The 18719-nt window shown below is 42.3% G+C and overlaps 1 protein-coding gene across 9 annotated transcripts in view; it reads right to left on the minus strand.

The window, feature by feature from the left end:
• LOC140307421 (AP-3 complex subunit beta-2) overlaps positions 1 to 18719 on the minus strand; it is a 42204-nt gene that overhangs the window by 18617 nt on the left and 4868 nt on the right. For 5 of the 9 annotated variants that reach the window (XM_072386304.1, XM_072386302.1, XM_072386300.1 and 2 more), the window contains exons 2-13: positions 7449 to 7524; positions 7046 to 7120; positions 6837 to 6932; positions 6357 to 6517; positions 6129 to 6195; positions 4623 to 4805; positions 3561 to 3761; positions 2143 to 2240; positions 753 to 807; positions 587 to 658; positions 428 to 490; positions 155 to 287 (exon numbers count right to left, since the gene is read on the minus strand). In XM_072386304.1, the coding sequence (XP_072242405.1) occupies positions 155 to 287; positions 428 to 490; positions 587 to 658; positions 753 to 807; positions 2143 to 2240; positions 3561 to 3761; positions 4623 to 4805; positions 6129 to 6195; positions 6357 to 6517; positions 6837 to 6932; positions 7046 to 7120; positions 7449 to 7524 (1280 nt within the window). Of the gene's footprint in view, positions 1 to 154; positions 288 to 427; positions 491 to 586; positions 659 to 752; positions 808 to 2142; positions 2241 to 3560; positions 3762 to 4622; positions 4806 to 6128; positions 6196 to 6356; positions 6518 to 6836; positions 6933 to 7045; positions 7121 to 7448; positions 7525 to 13792; positions 14462 to 18719 lie in introns of those variants that run through there. The other 4 variants (XM_072386299.1, XM_072386298.1, XM_072386297.1 and 1 more) reach the window with 2 other exon arrangements.

Raw genomic sequence — 18719 nt, forward strand, 5'->3', positions numbered from 1 at the left:
ATGTGCAAAAAGCATTCTTTATCATTTACAATTGGTATTTGATGAGCTTAATCTAACTAAACCATTAACCGATATCTTATACTGCCATCTAGTTTATTCCTCCCACATAACACGCATCACTTAAGTGTTTTAGGTGTTGTAGGAAAAAACTTGCCATCTCGGTTGGACAGCAGCTGCACCAGACCGTTCAAACACGTATCCCTCACTTCCCCAATGTTGGTAGCACAGCGACCAATGGCTTGGATTGTTGCCGCCACAAAATCTTTATCCATGCTTTTAATATATGTCTGCCAGGGGAAAAGGAGAATTAAAAAAAATATTGAATCATTGTAACGATACATAAGCACAGCATTACATGAAGATTATTGCATTATAGAGTTCATGATTGACAAAAATCAAAGTACCAAAAATTTCCCTCTCACTGTACCTGAAATTCTCTGAGAATTGTGGAAATGTTCGTCTCATTGGCCAGATTGGTGAGAACCTCCAGCTGCAAGAGACAAAAAAAGTAGACCATTTTCTCACTGGTCCCCACAGACTCCTGAAAAGAATTTGTGACTGCAGGGTAAACCGAACAGAGAGATACCTTTAGGATTTTGATTTGGGTTGGGTCTGTGGAGCGAATGTAGAAGCTCTTCAGGTATGGTTCAAACATTCCCTGTAAAACACACACAGGAAGACCACAAACATGTTGTCAGCATGCCGCACAAACAGAAACACAGAAGCAGATAGACTCAATGAGGGTGGCTCACCCGTCTTTTAATCGTCATTGTTGCGACGTTCTGAAGGACAACATACTGTACTTCGCTGAGGGAAGATACAGAAAAATGGGAGAAATTCAGATTTAAACAGTCACATTACATTCACTGTCATTCTGAGTTATCATTGAAGCCCTGTGATGGCCATACTGGATGTCCACAGAATTTCATAACTGTGGAGTGAATGAAAAGCAACCAGAATTGCTTGTAGCCCATCGCTCTAACCACTAAGTAGCACCACCGATAGTAACACGACATGACAAAGGGCTCTGCACTTCTTATAATGATATTTCTAAATTAAAAGTATTCTGTACATCATAATTCACAACCGAACTTTTTTGAATAATGGAAAAATGGCTGTTTAGCTGTTTTCATTAGCTTGTCCTGCAGATTATTATACTGTTACTGTTAATGAGGCAGAGTAAGTAACACCTGTGTGCGTTATCTGTGCTCTCTTCATTTTAATTAGGGTTAATTAAGACTGAAAATACACATTGGAAGAGGAAATAGTTATTTTTGCTAACCACAAAGCTGGATTAACAGCCTCAACACCTGCTTTGAAAAATTAGCCCACTTTTTAGTTTGCTAGCTTAAGTTAGCTAACGCAAAATCCTCAGAAAAACATCAGCTTAACCTGACAGAGTAACACTTGTATACTAGAATTATTAGATACTAGTATTATATACTAGTATGTACTAGTGTTATGCCAAAGTTACTTCACACATCTTTTGAAATTCGTCATGGTTACAAAACTTTAACACTAGTTCAAATAAAAGATGCGCAAAGACATTTTTTGTGGCTTTCTTGGCATTATTATCGATGGTATCAAAATCATGTGTTCTTAGACGAGCGGAGACAACACAGACTCCATTGGAAAGAGTCTAATGAAACATATCATACAGTTCAGTGGTTTTCTGACAAATCCCACACAGAGAGATGCTGCTGTTTGCTTGTTGCTGACTGATGATTCCATTACAGCACACCCTGAGCCACAGGATCACTTGTTTAATAAAAGGCTGACAAGTCTGCAGGACTTACAGCCTGGAGGCCACCTAGGTGCTGTCATTACTCCTTATGGTTTATGCTTTCATGTTTACTTCAGCTTCACTGAGCTCCTTGTTTAATTTCCCTTTCTGCTTTAGGGCCCTGGAGATTTATTTTACTACCCTCACTTGTCATTTTGCTGTTGTCAAACTGTTTTCCACTTTGTTGAGTTTTCTGGTCATTAAAGCTCTACCTTTTCTCCATCAGCTGTGTATATTCCTCTTGACGATTCAGCTTGTTTTTCTTGTTTATTTCTGGCTGGCTTAATCACTTTTGCTTCCATTTTGTCTTTTTATGGATTTGAATGGAAAGTCGATTTTAAATTGTGGATAGCGCTCACCTGTGGCTCCTGAGGAGACGAACCAAGGCTTTGGCAATCACACCAACCTCTGCTTTAGGGGCAAGATGGAAATACAACTGAGCCACAGCCATCACCACCTGGAATGGGAAAAGCGCAAGACAAAACAATAAAAGTAAATCTTGTGCAGTGGAGTAAATGTGTCAAAATGAAATTAAGTAAAAAGCTGCAACAACAACATCCCTTTTCAGAAATGCGATTTGGGCTTCTGAAAATTCCTTAATTTATTGCAGTTCTTCCTTTGTAATGCCTTAATCTGTGAGCAGATGTGGAATGTGTTTGGAAGCACAAAGAAAAAGTATTTAATAGGCGTGTTTACTGCTATTCAATTCAATTTCAATTTTATTTATATAGCGCCAGATTACAACAATTGTCATCTCAAGGCACTTAAGCAATATAGTCCAATTCAAGCCAATTGGAATTCAATTCATTGTAAACCATTCATTCAAACTTACAAGAATAGTCTGGCAATTGTGTTGTTAAAGAACCATTTTTCCCAAATCAGCTACATGCACAACATTGCATCACTTCATATTCATTCAGTGATCTCCACAGTCAAAAACAGCTAGTTGCTAACTTTAGAAGCTATTTAAAGTGAGGTGCATCATCAAAGCCTTTCTATTGAACCAGCTGGCTGTTGCTGGGAACAATACTGATATGAGCAGAGTGACAGATTCAGAACAGTAAAGATGAGCGCCTAAGCAGAAAGATGGCAAAGTTCCGTGGGAAAAAAAAAAAAATTCGAATTGGGTTTGTCATTATTGTATGAGCAATAATTTTCACATTACTCCCACTACCAAACCTGTAAAAATAATTCACATTTAGCACGTTTATGTATTTAGCAGACGCTTTTATCCAAAGCAACTTACAGGTAGGCAGATGGAGGAAGGGAGCCTACTGGAGGTAGAACCTTTCATGCAGGTCTCCCACATGGAAGGTGGCAATTATACCACTACACTATCCAGTTAGCAGGAAACATAAAAGATGAGCAAATATACTGGATGTGGTTGTTTTGCCCTCTCTGTCGCTTTGGTCCAACCAGCTTGACAGCAACAGCGCAATAATTTCTGATGGGGGCATTTTCATAACACTTAACACGGAGCATAACAAGCCACACAGGGAGACCATAGCAGCAGTAATGTCACATGATGCTTCATTCTTTCATTGGGATCCCATCACTTGTCTTCATGCCTGATTGGAAGATGAGATTAATATCTTCCTCGAGGGACATTTACAATGCTGAAGTGGACGAGCTTTGATGACATGAAGGAAGCTCTTAATGTTGGAGAGGAAACAATTAGGATTTGTACCATGGCAACTGACTCAAGGAGAGAGTTAATGAGCTGTGCTGTGAGGTGTGTTCATAGCGTGTGTGCAGAGATGATGTGCTGCAGTCTCACAGCTGCGTTGCGGCTCTGTAGCAGCGGCTTCGTGTTCCTCAGCAGCAGCCGGTGGTCTGGATCCATCACATACGGCTTCCTCTTTGCCATGGCAGCTGCCTCGACCTTCTTCTCCTTCTCTTCCTCCTCGTCTTCATCCTCGTCTTCATCCGAGCCGTAGAAGGTCTTATCCCCGCCGCCTCCCTCCTCCAGCAGGGACTCCTGCAGAGTAAGAAGATTGAGGAGGACGTCGGTGGTCAAACTACTAAAGAGAGACCCTCCACCGCTTGGAGAGTAGTTAGCCACTGTGTGACTAATCTCCACAAGCTACCAGGAGATACAAAGCAAGTACACCGAGTGAAGACTTCCTGCAGATGTGTTGGATTTTGTCACCTTATGCAGAGGGAATTATCATAGTCACAATGTGCGAAAAAAAAAAAAGAAGCTAATTTTGTCGTTGGTTCAGCAACAGTTCATCCTGAAAAACTGATAAGTACACAAGAAAAGTACACAAGAAAAGGGTGGAAACAGTAGAAGAGGAAAATAATGACTTGCTTATTGTACCACTGCACAGTAAACAATGGTAAAAGTGGAGATCTGTGATTAATACAGCAAAATTAATGTTGCATTAGTACAATTTATACGCCTATACACTGTCTGTTGCTTATTAATTTCTGAATATGCAATTTATATGCAAATGAGCTGTCAATAAGATGTTTTTTCTCTTGGTTTGTTAGTTTGTGTGGACGAACATGTACCTGTGAGTCACGCAGAGTGTTTAGGTAATGAAATGCGTTGATAAACTTGAGTGAAAGCAGTGCCTGTATGTAGACCTAATTTAGATCCAAAAGCATTCTCACAACCGTCTAAAAACTCCTTTTCTGTTTCAATTTGCTCAAAATGACACGGTTTGTTCAGACCATGATGCATAAAAGTCCTGAGACCATTTTATAATTCTGAGAAGTTGTGATGAGCATTTTAATTTATGTATTTTGTTTTATTATTTTCTTTGACTCATTAACTGAATCTCGTACTGACACGGTTGATGCTTCCCTGCTTCTCTGCATGTGTTTTATTACTCACATTGATGTTTGGATTGAGAAACTGGGTCCTGGCGTAGCGGGTCAGCATGTTGATGATGACGACCTGCCCCCACTCCTCCACGTCGATCAGGAGATTGCACAACTTCCTGTAGTTCTTGTGGATCAGGTCGATGCGCTCCGGACACACCTCCTCAAACGCCATGACGACGCTTCCTGCCACCAACTGCGGCACAGTTTAGATCACACAGCAGACGGTGAAGCATGTTCTTAAACACATTCTGTCAGGATGGTCTATATTACCAACAAAATATCATCCACACATGCTGCTGTTTGTTACATATTAAGCTGGGTTAGAAACCTGTGAAGGGTGCCTGAATTTAAAAGTGTACAATGTTAACTGAAAAATGCAGCGATTCTTGGATTTACTTTGACTACGAGTTAAGTTGCTTCTTGGTTTGTCTGGAAAACATCATTTCATTTGCTAAAATGCATCCGTTTTTTGCATTTCAGACTTGCAAAACATTCAAAAGAAAGGTTGGGATGGAGGTAAAATAGGAAATAGATATGGGAAAGAGAAAAAAAAGACAGAGAAATCACTCAAAACTGGAGAGCGATTTGGTACAAAAGCAGTATCCATAAACAGCTGAGTCCCTGTGGAGCAAAGATAGGCTCAGGGTCTCCATTTTGTAAAACAATGTGTGAGAAAATCGTTGAACTGTTTAAAAATAATGTTTGAAAGGGGCTTGCTCATTTCTCTCTGCAGCGCATAATATCTTTAAACCATTCAAGGAATCTGGAGGATTTTTATGTGTGAAGGGTGAGAACTCCCTAAGACAGCACTGCACCAAGAGCTATAATTCATCAGCAGCCGATATAACCACACGGACAAGGGCTCACTGAAGGAAACCTTTGTAAAGCCCTGCCACAAATGCCACTTCAGACTTAACTGTGCAAAAAATTTGCCTTTCAGGCAAATGAGGATTTCGTATCTTCTTCTTTTTTAGTTACCAGCAAAAAGTCCCAATGTGATGGTACGGGGTTGTATCAGTGAAAGCATTAATGCAGAAAAGTACGTTGGGACTTTAAAGCGACGTGTGCGACAGTCACCAACAGAGAATGTGAGGGGGAATTTTGAAATGGAAAAAAGAGTCAACGGTCGCACGCTTTCAGACCTGTTTGCAGGGAGAATCTGACCTTCTTTTAAGGGACTCGAGAAGGAACAGCGACAAAAGCTTAACCGTTGCGATTCTTTTTGGAAAAAATGGATAAGAATAATAAAAGAAAATCAAAGTATATGATAGATTAGCTACATTTTCCACATCGTTGCTACTTTTTTCTGACTCTGGATCGCCCACTCGGCTATTGTTTTCAGAAACAGCTCATCCAAAAACAGAGGCTAGTTCAACAAACGCTAAGCCTCGAAACGACTGAGACACACGAAGTGTGCTCAGGTGTTGTGTACAGCAGTCGTTCGTGACGTTTCGTGAACTCTGAGCTTTTCAAATTTCTGTTTGTCGAGTGTGTGAACTGAGAAGTAAAAACCCACCGTGGTTTTGTCTGCGAGGAGTTTCTCTATGACTTCTATCAGCTGGTCTTTTTGTTCGGGGTCCAAACTGAGATCAGAAAAGAGAAAAACTGTTGACTGTTAACAGGAAATGTTCAGATTATGCTCAAAGGTGCAAAACAAATGGCAGAGCGGTAATGGGTTTCTGGAGGTTGTAACTCCCACTGCGGTACTTTCACAATGGTGGCATGTCATACTTTATTGTTGTACCTGTACAGTTTGGGGATTGCATGAGCGGCTGTCTTCCTGACATATGGAGACATATCTGAAGCAGCTTCTTTGATGGCCAGCATCATTATGGGGACGATGATTGTAACTCGTATGCTGGAGAGGACTCGCAGGGCGCTGGCTCTGATTAGCTGGTTTGGATCCTGCAAAAGAACGAGGCAAACGTGTCAAAAGTGATACCAGAGATGCTGGGAGGAGGTTCCTGAGATGAAAGATTAGATAAGATGAAAAGTCAGGGAATCAAAATTTTAACAATTCATCCATCTGTGTGTAATCGGATCATGAAAGAAAGTAGGATTAAATCAGGTAGGAGCTACTGTATAAGAAATATGGTGCATATATATCAAGGGAATGTTGAGAAGTTCCAGCTGGTGGTGCAAGAAGAGGCCTCAAAACAGTAATAACAGTAACATTCTGAGAGGTTAACACTCATGGTAGTTCCTTAGGGGATATTACTGGTACCTTCAAGCCGCGCTGAAACGTGGAAATGGAGAGCAGAGCGAGATCTTGCTGCTCCTCTGCGTACCGCACCAAGTAAACATAAACCAGCTTCTTCACCTGGAGGGAGGAGCAGTGAGATGGCAACATAACAAACATTATGAACATTACGAGTTCAGCTGCTCCTTCTGAGATCATTCTGAAGAGCTGAGGTGATCAGGTTCGTTACAAACCTCGATGTTTTTACAGGCCACATTTTTCACCACGGCTGGGAAGAGGTCTGACGCATTCTTGCCACGTGCGATCATCTGCAGAGAAAACACGGAGCCAAAAGAAACAGCAAAAAGCACAAAAAGTTTTAGTCTCTTTTCATCGTCTCTGTTCTGTGGGGGTGATGAATGAAAGGATGAGCGTGGAGCCTCAGAAGAGGGAATCTGACACGGATTATGAATATTTAACAGCTGGCTGCACAGCTTTAACACTGCCCGTGTATCAAGTCCTAAAATGTTGAGAATTGAGCAAATTAAAAGTCGATGCGTGCTGTGTGTTGCATGTAAACAATCCGGCTCCGCCGCTTTCCACGCCGCTGTCCTTCAGCCGCAGTGTGCAGCCGAAGCAAACGTTGTTCATACTCACAGCCACGATCCGCTTCATTGCCTCCAGCTTCAGGGAGTCTTTGTTGCTGTCCAGCATCTCTTTCAAGTCGTCGTGTCTGCGAGGAGAAAGCAGCCGCACTTAGCTCACAGTAAAAAAAATATTCACCTGTTTGACAATGTGCAGTCAGTGATCAAACTGTGTCAGAGTCTGCTGGTGTGACCCAGAAATGATTCTCTTTGAACTGGTGAAATATGCAATCCTTTGAAATTGACAGTACAGCTCTAAATGAGTTTACCCCCACCAGCTATAACGCACTATTATGATTCAAGGCATTCTATCACTCAGAGGTATGGTCAGCAACTTCATGAAGTCAGTCTCGTTGTTTTCTTTGCTGCAATATAACATTTGCAGGTTCAATAAAAGGGTTAGGGCAGCAATATGACGGTTTCTTTTTTCATTTAAAGATTACACCACAACTTTTTTTGTTGGACCACTTTTCACTTTGATGAGGGCACATACTGCCTGGTAAGAAAAAGAAAAATCTATTGACGGAACAATGTGGTCGTTCAGTATATGCAAGTGTTCAGCTGACCTAGACCTAAACCTCCAAGGCAGCACTTTTACCCACCATTCTTCTTACACCGATGCGCCCATTATTCTGGAACAAACCTGGATTCATCAGAGAACATTTTTATGTTGGGGGGGAAGGGGTCTACCCCAGCTGTCACTGGGCGAGATGCAGGGTACACCGTGGACAGGCTGCCAGTCCATCACAGGACCACATAGACAGAAACGAGACACACAACCATGCACGCTCACACTCAATTAACCTAACGTGCATGTTTTTGGACGGTTGGAGGAAGTCAGAGTACCTGGAGAGAACCCACATTAGAAGACCACATTAGTCCTCAAAGATGATGGTTCACCACTATCCTTTTTTTACAGAAGAGTTTTTAATTCAATTCTGAGTAACATTCTTTCCACGACAACATATGTGTCTTCCACGATGGTTGTTTAACAACTGAGTAGCTACATCAGTTGGGGTTGAATAGCTGAAACGCGTTACCAATGGAAGCCTCTTACCTATTAGGTTAGTTAAATCCAGACAGTGACTTTTTCATGCACTTTTTTTGACCCACTGGGCTACAGAATCTGGCCCAATGTGGCTAACATTAACCTTGCTATTGTGTATTTTGTGTCTAGCCTCCAACCCTAACCCGAGCTCGTGTTATACCAAGTCAATACAAAGACGGGGAAAAATGTTTCATGTTCCCATCATGTAGGAACATTATGTGCCACCGTGCATACGTTTGCCCTATCGTGATCAAACAATGTGTCAGCAGTTTCCAATCCTATAATGGCTGTCGTCTCTGCATGAGTACAGCGTACAAGTGTCAGCCTGTTAACATGCAGCTCTCCAGCCTTTTCACATCCATCATCTCTGTTTGACACAGCAGGAGCAGACCACTCAGCTCACACACAAGAAGCAAAACCCCTGGCTTAAGTGAATCAGAGCCGACAACTGCAGCCAGCTGCCGCGCACACACGCAGACCTGTAATAAGCAACACTGACAGTTTCTACCGAACCTGCTGGGCAGAACAAGCAAACAGTGGTCACACAAAGGCCGCTGATCATTGCTGATAGGATTACTGCAGCAGATGCCAGGCTCAAAAGACAGGGGACTAATTGAATGATGGATTCACAGATCAATGACATTTGTTCAAGCAGTCAGAATATCTGTTTTGCTGTTTTTTTATTCGCCAGGTAACACGAGACACTTAGATTTCATATATATATATATATATATATATGTCAAACTGGTGAAAAACTTCAGGAAACATCAGGTTTTCTTCCACCGTAAAATACTTCTATGGTGGACTTACATGTTGAGTGATTTTTTGTTGTTGTTGTTTCTATAGAGACGGTGAATTTAAGGCTGATGTCACTAAAAAAAAACGGTAGCTGTAGAAAGAGAACTAAGAAAAGAAAAAGGTTGATGTATTTTTTTACCTATTTTTTAACCGTTTTCATGTGAAATTAAGACCGACGTCTGATCTCTGATTCACTCAGTGTCTTTATGACGGATCTATCTGCAAATATAACACCCCTCCAGGAGCGCAACCTGCAAACTCTTCCAAAAAGATGTCTCCAGACAGGACTCGGTGTGCCTGTCTCGCTGTCATGGGGTGCTTTGGGGCTGAGGGGTGTGGTTCGGTCGGTGATGGGTGGGGTGATTCCACGGCTGCAAATCTGCACATTCCCCCGCCGGCCCCCAAACTAGTTTCCAAGGCAACCAAGGATGCAATAAAGTGAACTTAAGCGATTTCCTACCTTCCTGCAGAGCCTCTGTCTACTCCGAGAACCTTGTCCCAAGTGTCTAGTTAACAAAGGAGTGCGGCTCTGATTCATGCCGCTCCCACCGTTACATAACAGGTGTCAGATGCACGGTTCAGACACAGGAATCGCTTCCACAAGATGTAAATATTTGCGAAGCGTAGAAGCCAAATTGTCCTCCATGCATGCCACTAAACCAGGCTGTCTGTAGTACTTTGTATGACACGTAAACGTGGAAAAATAAAATATCTGGATGAGATGGCTAAAGCTCTTATTCTGTCTCTGCCTTTGAAGTGTCGGGCAATGCTTCTGTAAAACAGCAGCTTTATACATTTATTCGCTCGATATTCATGAGCAGGGTTTTGAAATAATAAGAGAATTTTAAAGCTGGACCACATTTAGGCAAAAAAAAAACCCCAAACATTCAAGTTATGGTCCCGCTCATTGTTTTGTCATTTATGCCAGTGTTCCGACAGGAGCCACAGTGTTTTGTGCTTATCAGCGTGGTAAACATCGCCTCCGAAGATAAGCGATCCAACTGCAGCCAGAACTTTTTAGAAGACTGGGAGGCTGCTGGCATTCAGTGTAATTATTCTGTTTGGGTCGTGTGAATGTGCCTTGCAGTCTGTGAGGAGGTGGCAGCTGCAGAATACAGCCGATTCATCACGACTCTGCCCTGAGTTTAAAGTGCGTGCTCGCGAGCGTTTGACGATGTGCCCCGAGAAGCCTCTGCTTCCGTCTCCGTTAGTGTTAATAAATGCATCGCGTCACAAATTATGTGTCTCGCTCTGTCACGCACTTCAAAACCTAGATTCATCAAAGCTTGTCAAACCAAAACCCGACGGGGAGGATTATTTTAGGATGCGGAGCCGTCAGCTGGTGCCGGGTTTCTTGGCGACCGACTGGCTTCACTTTTCCCTGTGAAATCATGCTGATGGGTTCGGACTGTGACTCCATTACAGCGGTTTCTTGAAAGGTAAATGAACACTGTAGATAAAAAGCTAATATGAAAGAAACAACTGGAGGTTCCCGATCTCTTTCACCTGCAGCATTTTCAGTTGTATCTTTAGGCACAATAGTCTGCTGTAAAAAAAAACAAAAAAAACCCCCAAAACGATAAATAATTTGCTCACATTACATGTGTTGCATTTACAAAGAAAAAAAAAGAAAAAGAAAAAAGGAAATTGCCAAAGATAGCTCAGTTTGACACATTAAATGGTGTTTTTTTTGCCCAACAAGGTGACTCCAAAAAGAGCAATCATCTGAAATCTTAGCAATCTCAGCAAGGTGAGATATTTTAGAAAACTGTGAAAATGGAGGATAAAAGAATAACTTCTGCTCCTAAGAAACGGGAAAAGAAAATCCAGCAAAGACCCTGAAACCGTATCCGGAAAGATGCGTCTGACCCTTCAATTGATCCATCTTTTTACTGTTTCTGGCAGTACATAAAGAAATGAGGGGTGGCTCAAGACTGTCATTTGTTGATTTAGATTTTCACCTCATGTTGGCACTGGACTTGAAAGGTTAAGAGAGAATAAATCTGTAAATATCCATCAAAACAAGAAATATATCATCTGCACAGAAAACAATTGAAAAAGCCATTAATATTCATTCACAGGGAACCACCTGCGTTTGCACCATATTTCACGGTAGATGATGTTGACATATTTTATAGATGAAAACTCAACCTGCTGGAGCCGCCACGGAGGAGAGGAAATCATTGAAATATTTAAGACTGATCTCTCAGAAAACACGAACGTTTAACCCAAACTTTCTGCCAATCAATCCAATAGTTATCCCTTAAAACCACCAATGTTTTCCAATGTCATCAGCTGAGCCATGTCTACACATCTCAGTAGCAACTGGACAGCATTTGGTTTTTTTATCTGAAAGCATTCATGAAGCAGTATAAAACACATATAAAAGTGAAATCCCAGTGGTTATACTACTGTGACCCTACAGGACTAAATTAGCTTAACATTAGACATATTTCTCTCTGTGACAATCTTGTTAAACGACACCTTTCCCATTCCATTTCCGCATATTTAAAACCCACAGCTGAATGCAAAGAGATCACATGATTTCTCTGGATGGGATACCAGGAAATGATGATGTCCAAGCAAAGCTGACAAGTTGGTTTCAAAACTCAGCAGCCCCTGTAATGTTTCTACCAGCCGGGATGTCAGTGGAGACCAGGCTCAAAGGCTTCGTTTGTTTTACGGCTTCTGATAGCAAACCGCCATAATTCAATTGTCCTCGCTAATTAATAACATGACAAGCGTTCATGTGGCTTGTTTGATGGCAAATAAGTCTTGAGGAAATTTAATTAAAACCAAACCAGTGGTCATGTCAAAAGGGAAAGATAATTTTGACCCCCATTTAAAAGTTATTAATGGAACAAAATGCGTCAAAGCAATTCCGGAAGAAAGGTGACAGCCAGGTACTTCTAAGTCTATTTACTCAACACTGATGTAGTTTTACAGACTGTGTCTGCCACCTCTCTGAATGATCGGTCAAAATAAAGCCACATCTTCAGCGGCCGGAGGAAAAATGATCCTCACGCCCCAAACCGCCCTCGGTAACTCTAAACCAGCGCCGGTTCTCGCATTTCCCTGGATTTTATTCCCATCCAGCCGAACAACAGCTTGAATTTACAACAGCTCTGAATTATTTAACCCGCCGTGGTACAACAGAGCCCAGGGTCAGGTCGGGTTACCTGGCGCCGAAAGCCAAGCCATCGGTACAACTCTCCTGCTGGAGAGAGTACCCCTGAAAGTAGGCCAGCGTTCGCAGATGCTGCATCAGCGTGTTCCTCCAGCGATAACACCAGAAGGAAATGATATGAAGATGAATTTGCTCGAATGAGCGGCGAGTGAAAACTTGAGGAGTTGCAGCTTGCATTCATAAGCAGCTGTTTTACATAAGCCGAGTCTTTGAGCAGAGACGGCAGCAGATGCCTCCTGAGCATCACAAGGACAAGTGTCAGTCTGTAGAAATTAAAGGAGGCGGCTGCACTGTAGCTCATAGCTATGAACCAATAGACCCCAAAAGTGTAATCATAGGTCTCTCCAAGAAAATTAATCTCTGACGACCACTTTGTTGCTTTTCATTTTAGAGGTCTGGAGTCTAATTGAGAAAAAGTGGCTCCTTTGGTCTTTGCTTTTTACGGCCTGTCTGATTCCTAAAACCTGTTTCAATGGAACACTTCTACTATGGAGAAATGATGGATTCCACTCCAAACAAATGACTAAAAACAAGCTACTTTCCTGCCTTTCTCTATTCTTTTCACAGAGTACATTCCCTTTTCTGATTGGCCATGACAGCCTTAAGAGCACTTTGATGTCTAACTTAGTTGGTTTCCATCTTTTTTTTACCCTTGAAGGTGAAAGTTCACTCACTTTAACCCATCTCACATGTTGTAATAGTCCATGAGCTGCAAGAAACTGCAAGAAACTGCAGACCGGCGATCCCTGATGTGTGTCGACTTGAGCTGAACCGTTTTGTTGAGGGGACAAAATCAGTGGGTATTTTCTGTTATTTTCTTACTGCAGCTCTCCTGAGATGAGGATTTTAAGACTTTTTTCTTACACTATGAAGACAGAATCACTCATTATTTCTGTACAAAACTAGCAGCAGCCATAAGCTTTAGTAGCAACCCTGCAGTCTGGTCACTTTTCTGTATCTTTTTATTCTTTATCGGAGCACTGTGACGTTTCATTGAGTCCCTCCTAACCTGTTTCATAATCTGTATGAGCAACCTTTCTGTAGTTTATAACTGGTTTCTACATTATATCAACAGTTTTAGAGGCATCGGGTGGCAGATCTGAAGAATTTGGTCATATAAAAACAAAGACTGAGAAAAGCCAAAAAAGTCAAACGAATAAGTAACAGTTTTGCAACCCATTGCTAACTGCCACTGACTCACAACATTTCAAACTTGTCACGCAGTTGTATTCATGAGAATCTCCCTGGGAAAACAAAGCCGTTGGCCCTCCTCCAACAGAACTGCAGCACAGAGGAAGGAGTGAACACATCTGGATTATCCTACCGCAGCAGTTGAGTTTGGAAACCTCCACCACCTTCCTCCAGCTGGGCTCGGTCCTCCTGGTCTCCTCCTCCTCCTCCACCTCCACCTGTGCCTCCAGATCGGAGGTGGCGCAGCTCGTCCGGCTGGAGCGCGTTGTACCAAGTCTGCTGCCCGCCGTCAGGGGTCAACACGGGGCTCTTGTCCTCCTCCTGGCCTTGGACCTGACTCTGCACCGTCTTCACGATGTTCACGGCGTTCACCGGCAGCTGCAGCAGCTTTTGCATGGTGGTCATCTTCGCAACTCAAATCTCAACCTGTGGAGCCGATGTCGGCCAAAGCGGAGAAAGTGCTGCAGGTTTCTTGAGCAATTCTTTGTTGAAAATTCTCTTGCTGCTCCTCTGGCAGTTTTCACACGACAAAGAGCAGTGTCAGCCTCTGTGTTAGAAATATTCCTTCCCTCTGAGGTTAAGTACATCTAAGGTGGACATTTCTTGCAGGAATAGCACAAGAATCCTTTTCATCAACGCTCCACTGTGGAAAGGTGGATGTACTCCGATGCCTCGGTGCTCTGATCCAAATTCAGCAGGGCTCCAGAGCACTTTATGCTTTTCTCCCTTCTGCTCCTGCTGAGTCCCTGCACATCCAGTGAAGCAGCACACATCAGCTGCTCAGTAAATGGACGCTCGGCAGGGAGGGGCGTGGAGTTTTATTTGCTGTGACGCCTCTCCTCTCGCGACTCCTCCCGCTGCTCATGTGGTTCCTGTTGCTGCATCAGCCTCTCTGCGCGTACGCAACAAATGCATGTATTTATGCCCCGGCTCTCCAACAATGACACAGCCTCTCCTGTTTTTTTTTTCTCCCCCCACCCACCCACCCCCACGCTTGTCATCTTTGCTCCGACTCTTCACCTAAATGGCTAAAAAGCTCATTTCCTCCCTTCATGTTGACTCTCCCTCTGACTCACAGCTTCACCGGGGCTTGCTGCCAACATGCTTTGCTGTTATATGACACTGTTAAATATTACTCCCTTCTCGTGCTGTTACGATTAAAACCTGTCCTCTTTTATTCGTTTTTTTTGGTAATAGTCTGCGTGGTGCTTCCTTTCCTTTTTTTTTTCTCCCTCGTCTTACATGACTCAGCTTTCTTGGCAGTGTCGTGATGAGGATGCCTCTTTCTTTCTCTCCCATTCATTTATTCTTGGCTCGGACAAAACTAACCACCTCGAAGCACATCTCTCATATGCTGTCTCTGTGATGGGCTACAGCTCGGTCGGGATCCGTTGACATAAGCTAAAGGCTGTGATTTTTAACCCATGATGTCACCGGCAGATAAACCCTGAGGCTGCTGCGTTAGCAGTGAATCACACTGACAGCCTGAGCTTCGAGTGTTTTAAATTCTTTTGGATACAAGAAATGCAATGTTGGACACAAAGCTAGGAACATTTCCCACAGAGGTTAATTAAAACCGTTTAACAAATTGCCGGCTTTAATCTCCCGCTTCTCATTTCAGAGTAATCTTTTAAAAATCATTGAAGATCCAGTCCTGCAGATCTCTTCTTATTCCGATATTCTGACAACAGAATCCTGAAACTAAGATGTTCCCCGGGCTTAGTCAAAAAAAAAAGAAAAAAGAAATGCGCCTGATTTTGGATGCAGTGCAGTCATATCGTATCCTCTACATGAAAGAGGACTATCTCAGAGGGAATATACTGTAAAAAGATGTTCATGAATTAATAAACTCTTACATGTCCAGCAGTTTGACAATTAATCTCCATCCCCTGCTGGGTTCACAGTGGAAATAAGCCTGTTAGCAACTGTACATCGTGGTTCCAGAGTTAGATATGAAGATTAGAACCCCTGTAATTACTACACTATGATGTTAGTGCCAGCAGCTCTCGGCTTAGCTTAGCACAAATGCAGGAAAAAAAAAAACCCAAAAAAACTAACGTCTTTGTTTTTTAAAGATTGGAACTGAAAACTCAAACCAACTGAAGTGGATGAAAAGATCAATGGTTTCTCTGTGCTTCGGAGCATTTTTGAGTTAGCGATGCCTGACACACACAGACATCTGAGTGTCTCCAGTACTGCTAACTCAAATATTCCAAATACCCAAAACAACCCGAGCACTTTTATTTGGGGCTGCCTAGTTTTGAAAGTATGTCACTCAGTGAGTGGTTTACATTTGTTGTGGATTTCTATGTCATACCTCCAATTATCCAGCCTCCCCCTCTTTTTCTCACCCAGCCTCACCTTCAAACCACGCTGCATTTGCTGTTCGTTGGAAGCCAGTAATAAAACTGCTCTTGCTTTTTTCTTTGCTATTTACAGCAAATTCTCGTGAGCGGTTATAAAGCTCACTTAAGTTTAGAAAGAAATGAGCTAAGAAAGTTCCACCAGGTCTTTGTCGAATGTTTTACATCCTGATCAGGAAATCTAACCTGTAGTTTTCATTTTATTTAGCTTTTCCCCCCAAACCAAAGTCAGATTTTGCATTAGTCATTGACTGAAATAAAACCCCTACATTTAACAAAGGTAAAAAGCAGTTCACACACGCAAATTTTCTTAACATTGGCTTAAAAAAACATAGAAGTATATAGAGCGAGAGCAAAGCACAGGATTTATGGAGCCAATAAGGAACAGAGGAATTGCAACTTAAGTTTTGAGTATAAACTGCTGATATGTTCTGTTCTAACAGCCAGGGCCAGTTCAGACTTTGTTGAGACTTTGCCCAATTCCAAGAGGAATCAGAACCAGCTGCCAGTGGCCCAACTGCAGACTTGTTGAAATGTAAGTATTTAAGAATAAAACTGACAGTCAACTAGCTGTTTCTTGGGGTTTTTTTTTTCAGTCTGGTGTGCGGTAGTCTGAGCTTGGCTTCTCTGTGTGCTACTGCAAGCTCTCAGGATATTTGCTGTATTCTCTGTCAAATGGTAACGATGTGTTTCATGGGTTTTTGAATATCACAAAAGAGGCAGACCTCCCCGAAAACAGGTGAATGTGAATAAGAGGTGTAAATTGTATTCACATTGCCCTGCAAATTGCTAGAAAAAGGAGCTGATGTGCTGTCAGCACCCAGGATGGAGGAAGGCTCTGTTTCTCTAATTGCAATCATTGTAATCAGACCCTAATCCAGAAAAAAGAATACCATATTTGCAACTGAGAGGTTTGGATTGTTATCATACATGTCTGACAGCATAATGGGGAGGATTGTTGCTTAAGTTGAAGGGAAAGTTTCACGCTGAAATCACCTGAAAGGCTGAAAATAAAAAGCTGAAAAAACAGGTCAATATTTGCCTGTGAATTAATACCTTTGTGCCGTTTCATTTGATCAGATAAACCGTCGGACCCAATGGGAGTTGCTGAGACTTCTTCTGCAAACATCACCGACGTACCCGGTGGCACAAATAACACAGGCACTGAAAGGGATGACACAACTGAGATCCAAAATACTAACAAAAAGCTCCATCTCTTTAAGAATCGTTTCCATGACGCTGTGTAGCTTTTACAGGAACAATCAGAGCCTCTCAGATGCCAAAACAAGCACTTTTACCTTGCTGCAGAGGATGATTTAATGGAGGCATTTAATGGTTGCAGTCACGACATTCTCCCTCAGTATGGGTTTGACTGTAAATACGTTTGTGATTAATATTTTACACGTTTCTTTTTGTCTCTCTCTCCGTGTTGGCCCTGTAATAGACTATAGCCAGGGTGTAGCTCAGTATGTGGCAGCTGCAGGAGGTTCCTGCCCCCTGCCCCCCCACCACGCAATCCTAAATAGGATAAAGCAGATATAGAAGATGATGAATTAATTAATATTTTACGCTCAAAGGAAAACAGAGGCCAGGTTCTATCGTTCTTTCATTCACATGTCTAACTCCAATGTCCAGCTGGTTCCACCAGCAGACAAACAACAAACCAGGCGAGGAAGATGGACCCAAATGCAGACATGGAGCAAGCAGGAGGTAACCGAAACAGTTTATTGGGAGAGTATCAAAAATCGCAGCAAAGCTGGAACACCATAAACTAAACTTGTAAAAACAACAAACACCTAAGAAATAACCAAACAGACTGTGACAAGACGCAGGAGCAGGAACAGGAACAGGAACAAGACCTGACGAGGAAACCCATGGTCGAACGCCAAGGATCTGACAAACAGTGACAAAAAAAACCCCGCGAGTTTAAATACAGTGGGGAGAGCGATTAATGAATGACAGCAGCTGAGGATAACTGAGCACAGGTGAAGGGAGTGGAGCTGATGACCAGGCAGGAGGGAACTGAGGAAAAAGGAGGTGGCAAAAGTGAAACCAGATGGAAAAACACAAAATACATATACAATACTCCTCACTCTGTTTATTACAGCCATGTGTGATGAAGCCTTCACCGCCACCTTCTGAAGACACTACATACCACACAAAAAAATGGATTTTGGAGAGAAATAAGGCAAGGATTACAACTATCACATGGAAGAAAAAAAGTTATACCACTTTAACAAGTGGATTTGCAACAACATTTTAGTTTCTCATAAAAAGATATAAGTTACAGTTGAATGTGCATCTCTTACATGTGAATGAACAGTTAATACCATCACTTATAACAGAAGATGGCTGTGATTTAGAAAGCACGGAACTCAAACCCTCAATTACTGACACTGAGTGTGTCAGTGAGCGGTTGGCTGCACGATGATCTCCGTTGTCACACAAATTAGTAACTCAAAGGAATTAGAATTAAAAGAAAATTCAAGATCGCAAGGCGGAAAGAAACTGGATTGTTACAGGGACTGGATTGGGACAAAAAGCTGGTTTTGGTTTGAACTTCATTTGTTCATTCAGTGCGACGAGATGGTGAAAATGTTTTCTGTAAATGTTCATTGAGACATCAATGCAGGCGGGGACACAGGGACAGCACTCAGCAAAGGACTAGGGGTCAGAGGTCAAACCTGAGTCTGCTGT

Source organism: Leuresthes tenuis, unplaced genomic scaffold (genome assembly GCF_036924035.1).
Source record: "Leuresthes tenuis unplaced genomic scaffold, fLeuTen1.0.hap1 SCAF_5, whole genome shotgun sequence".
NCBI lineage: Eukaryota > Metazoa > Chordata > Actinopteri > Atheriniformes > Atherinopsidae > Leuresthes > Leuresthes tenuis.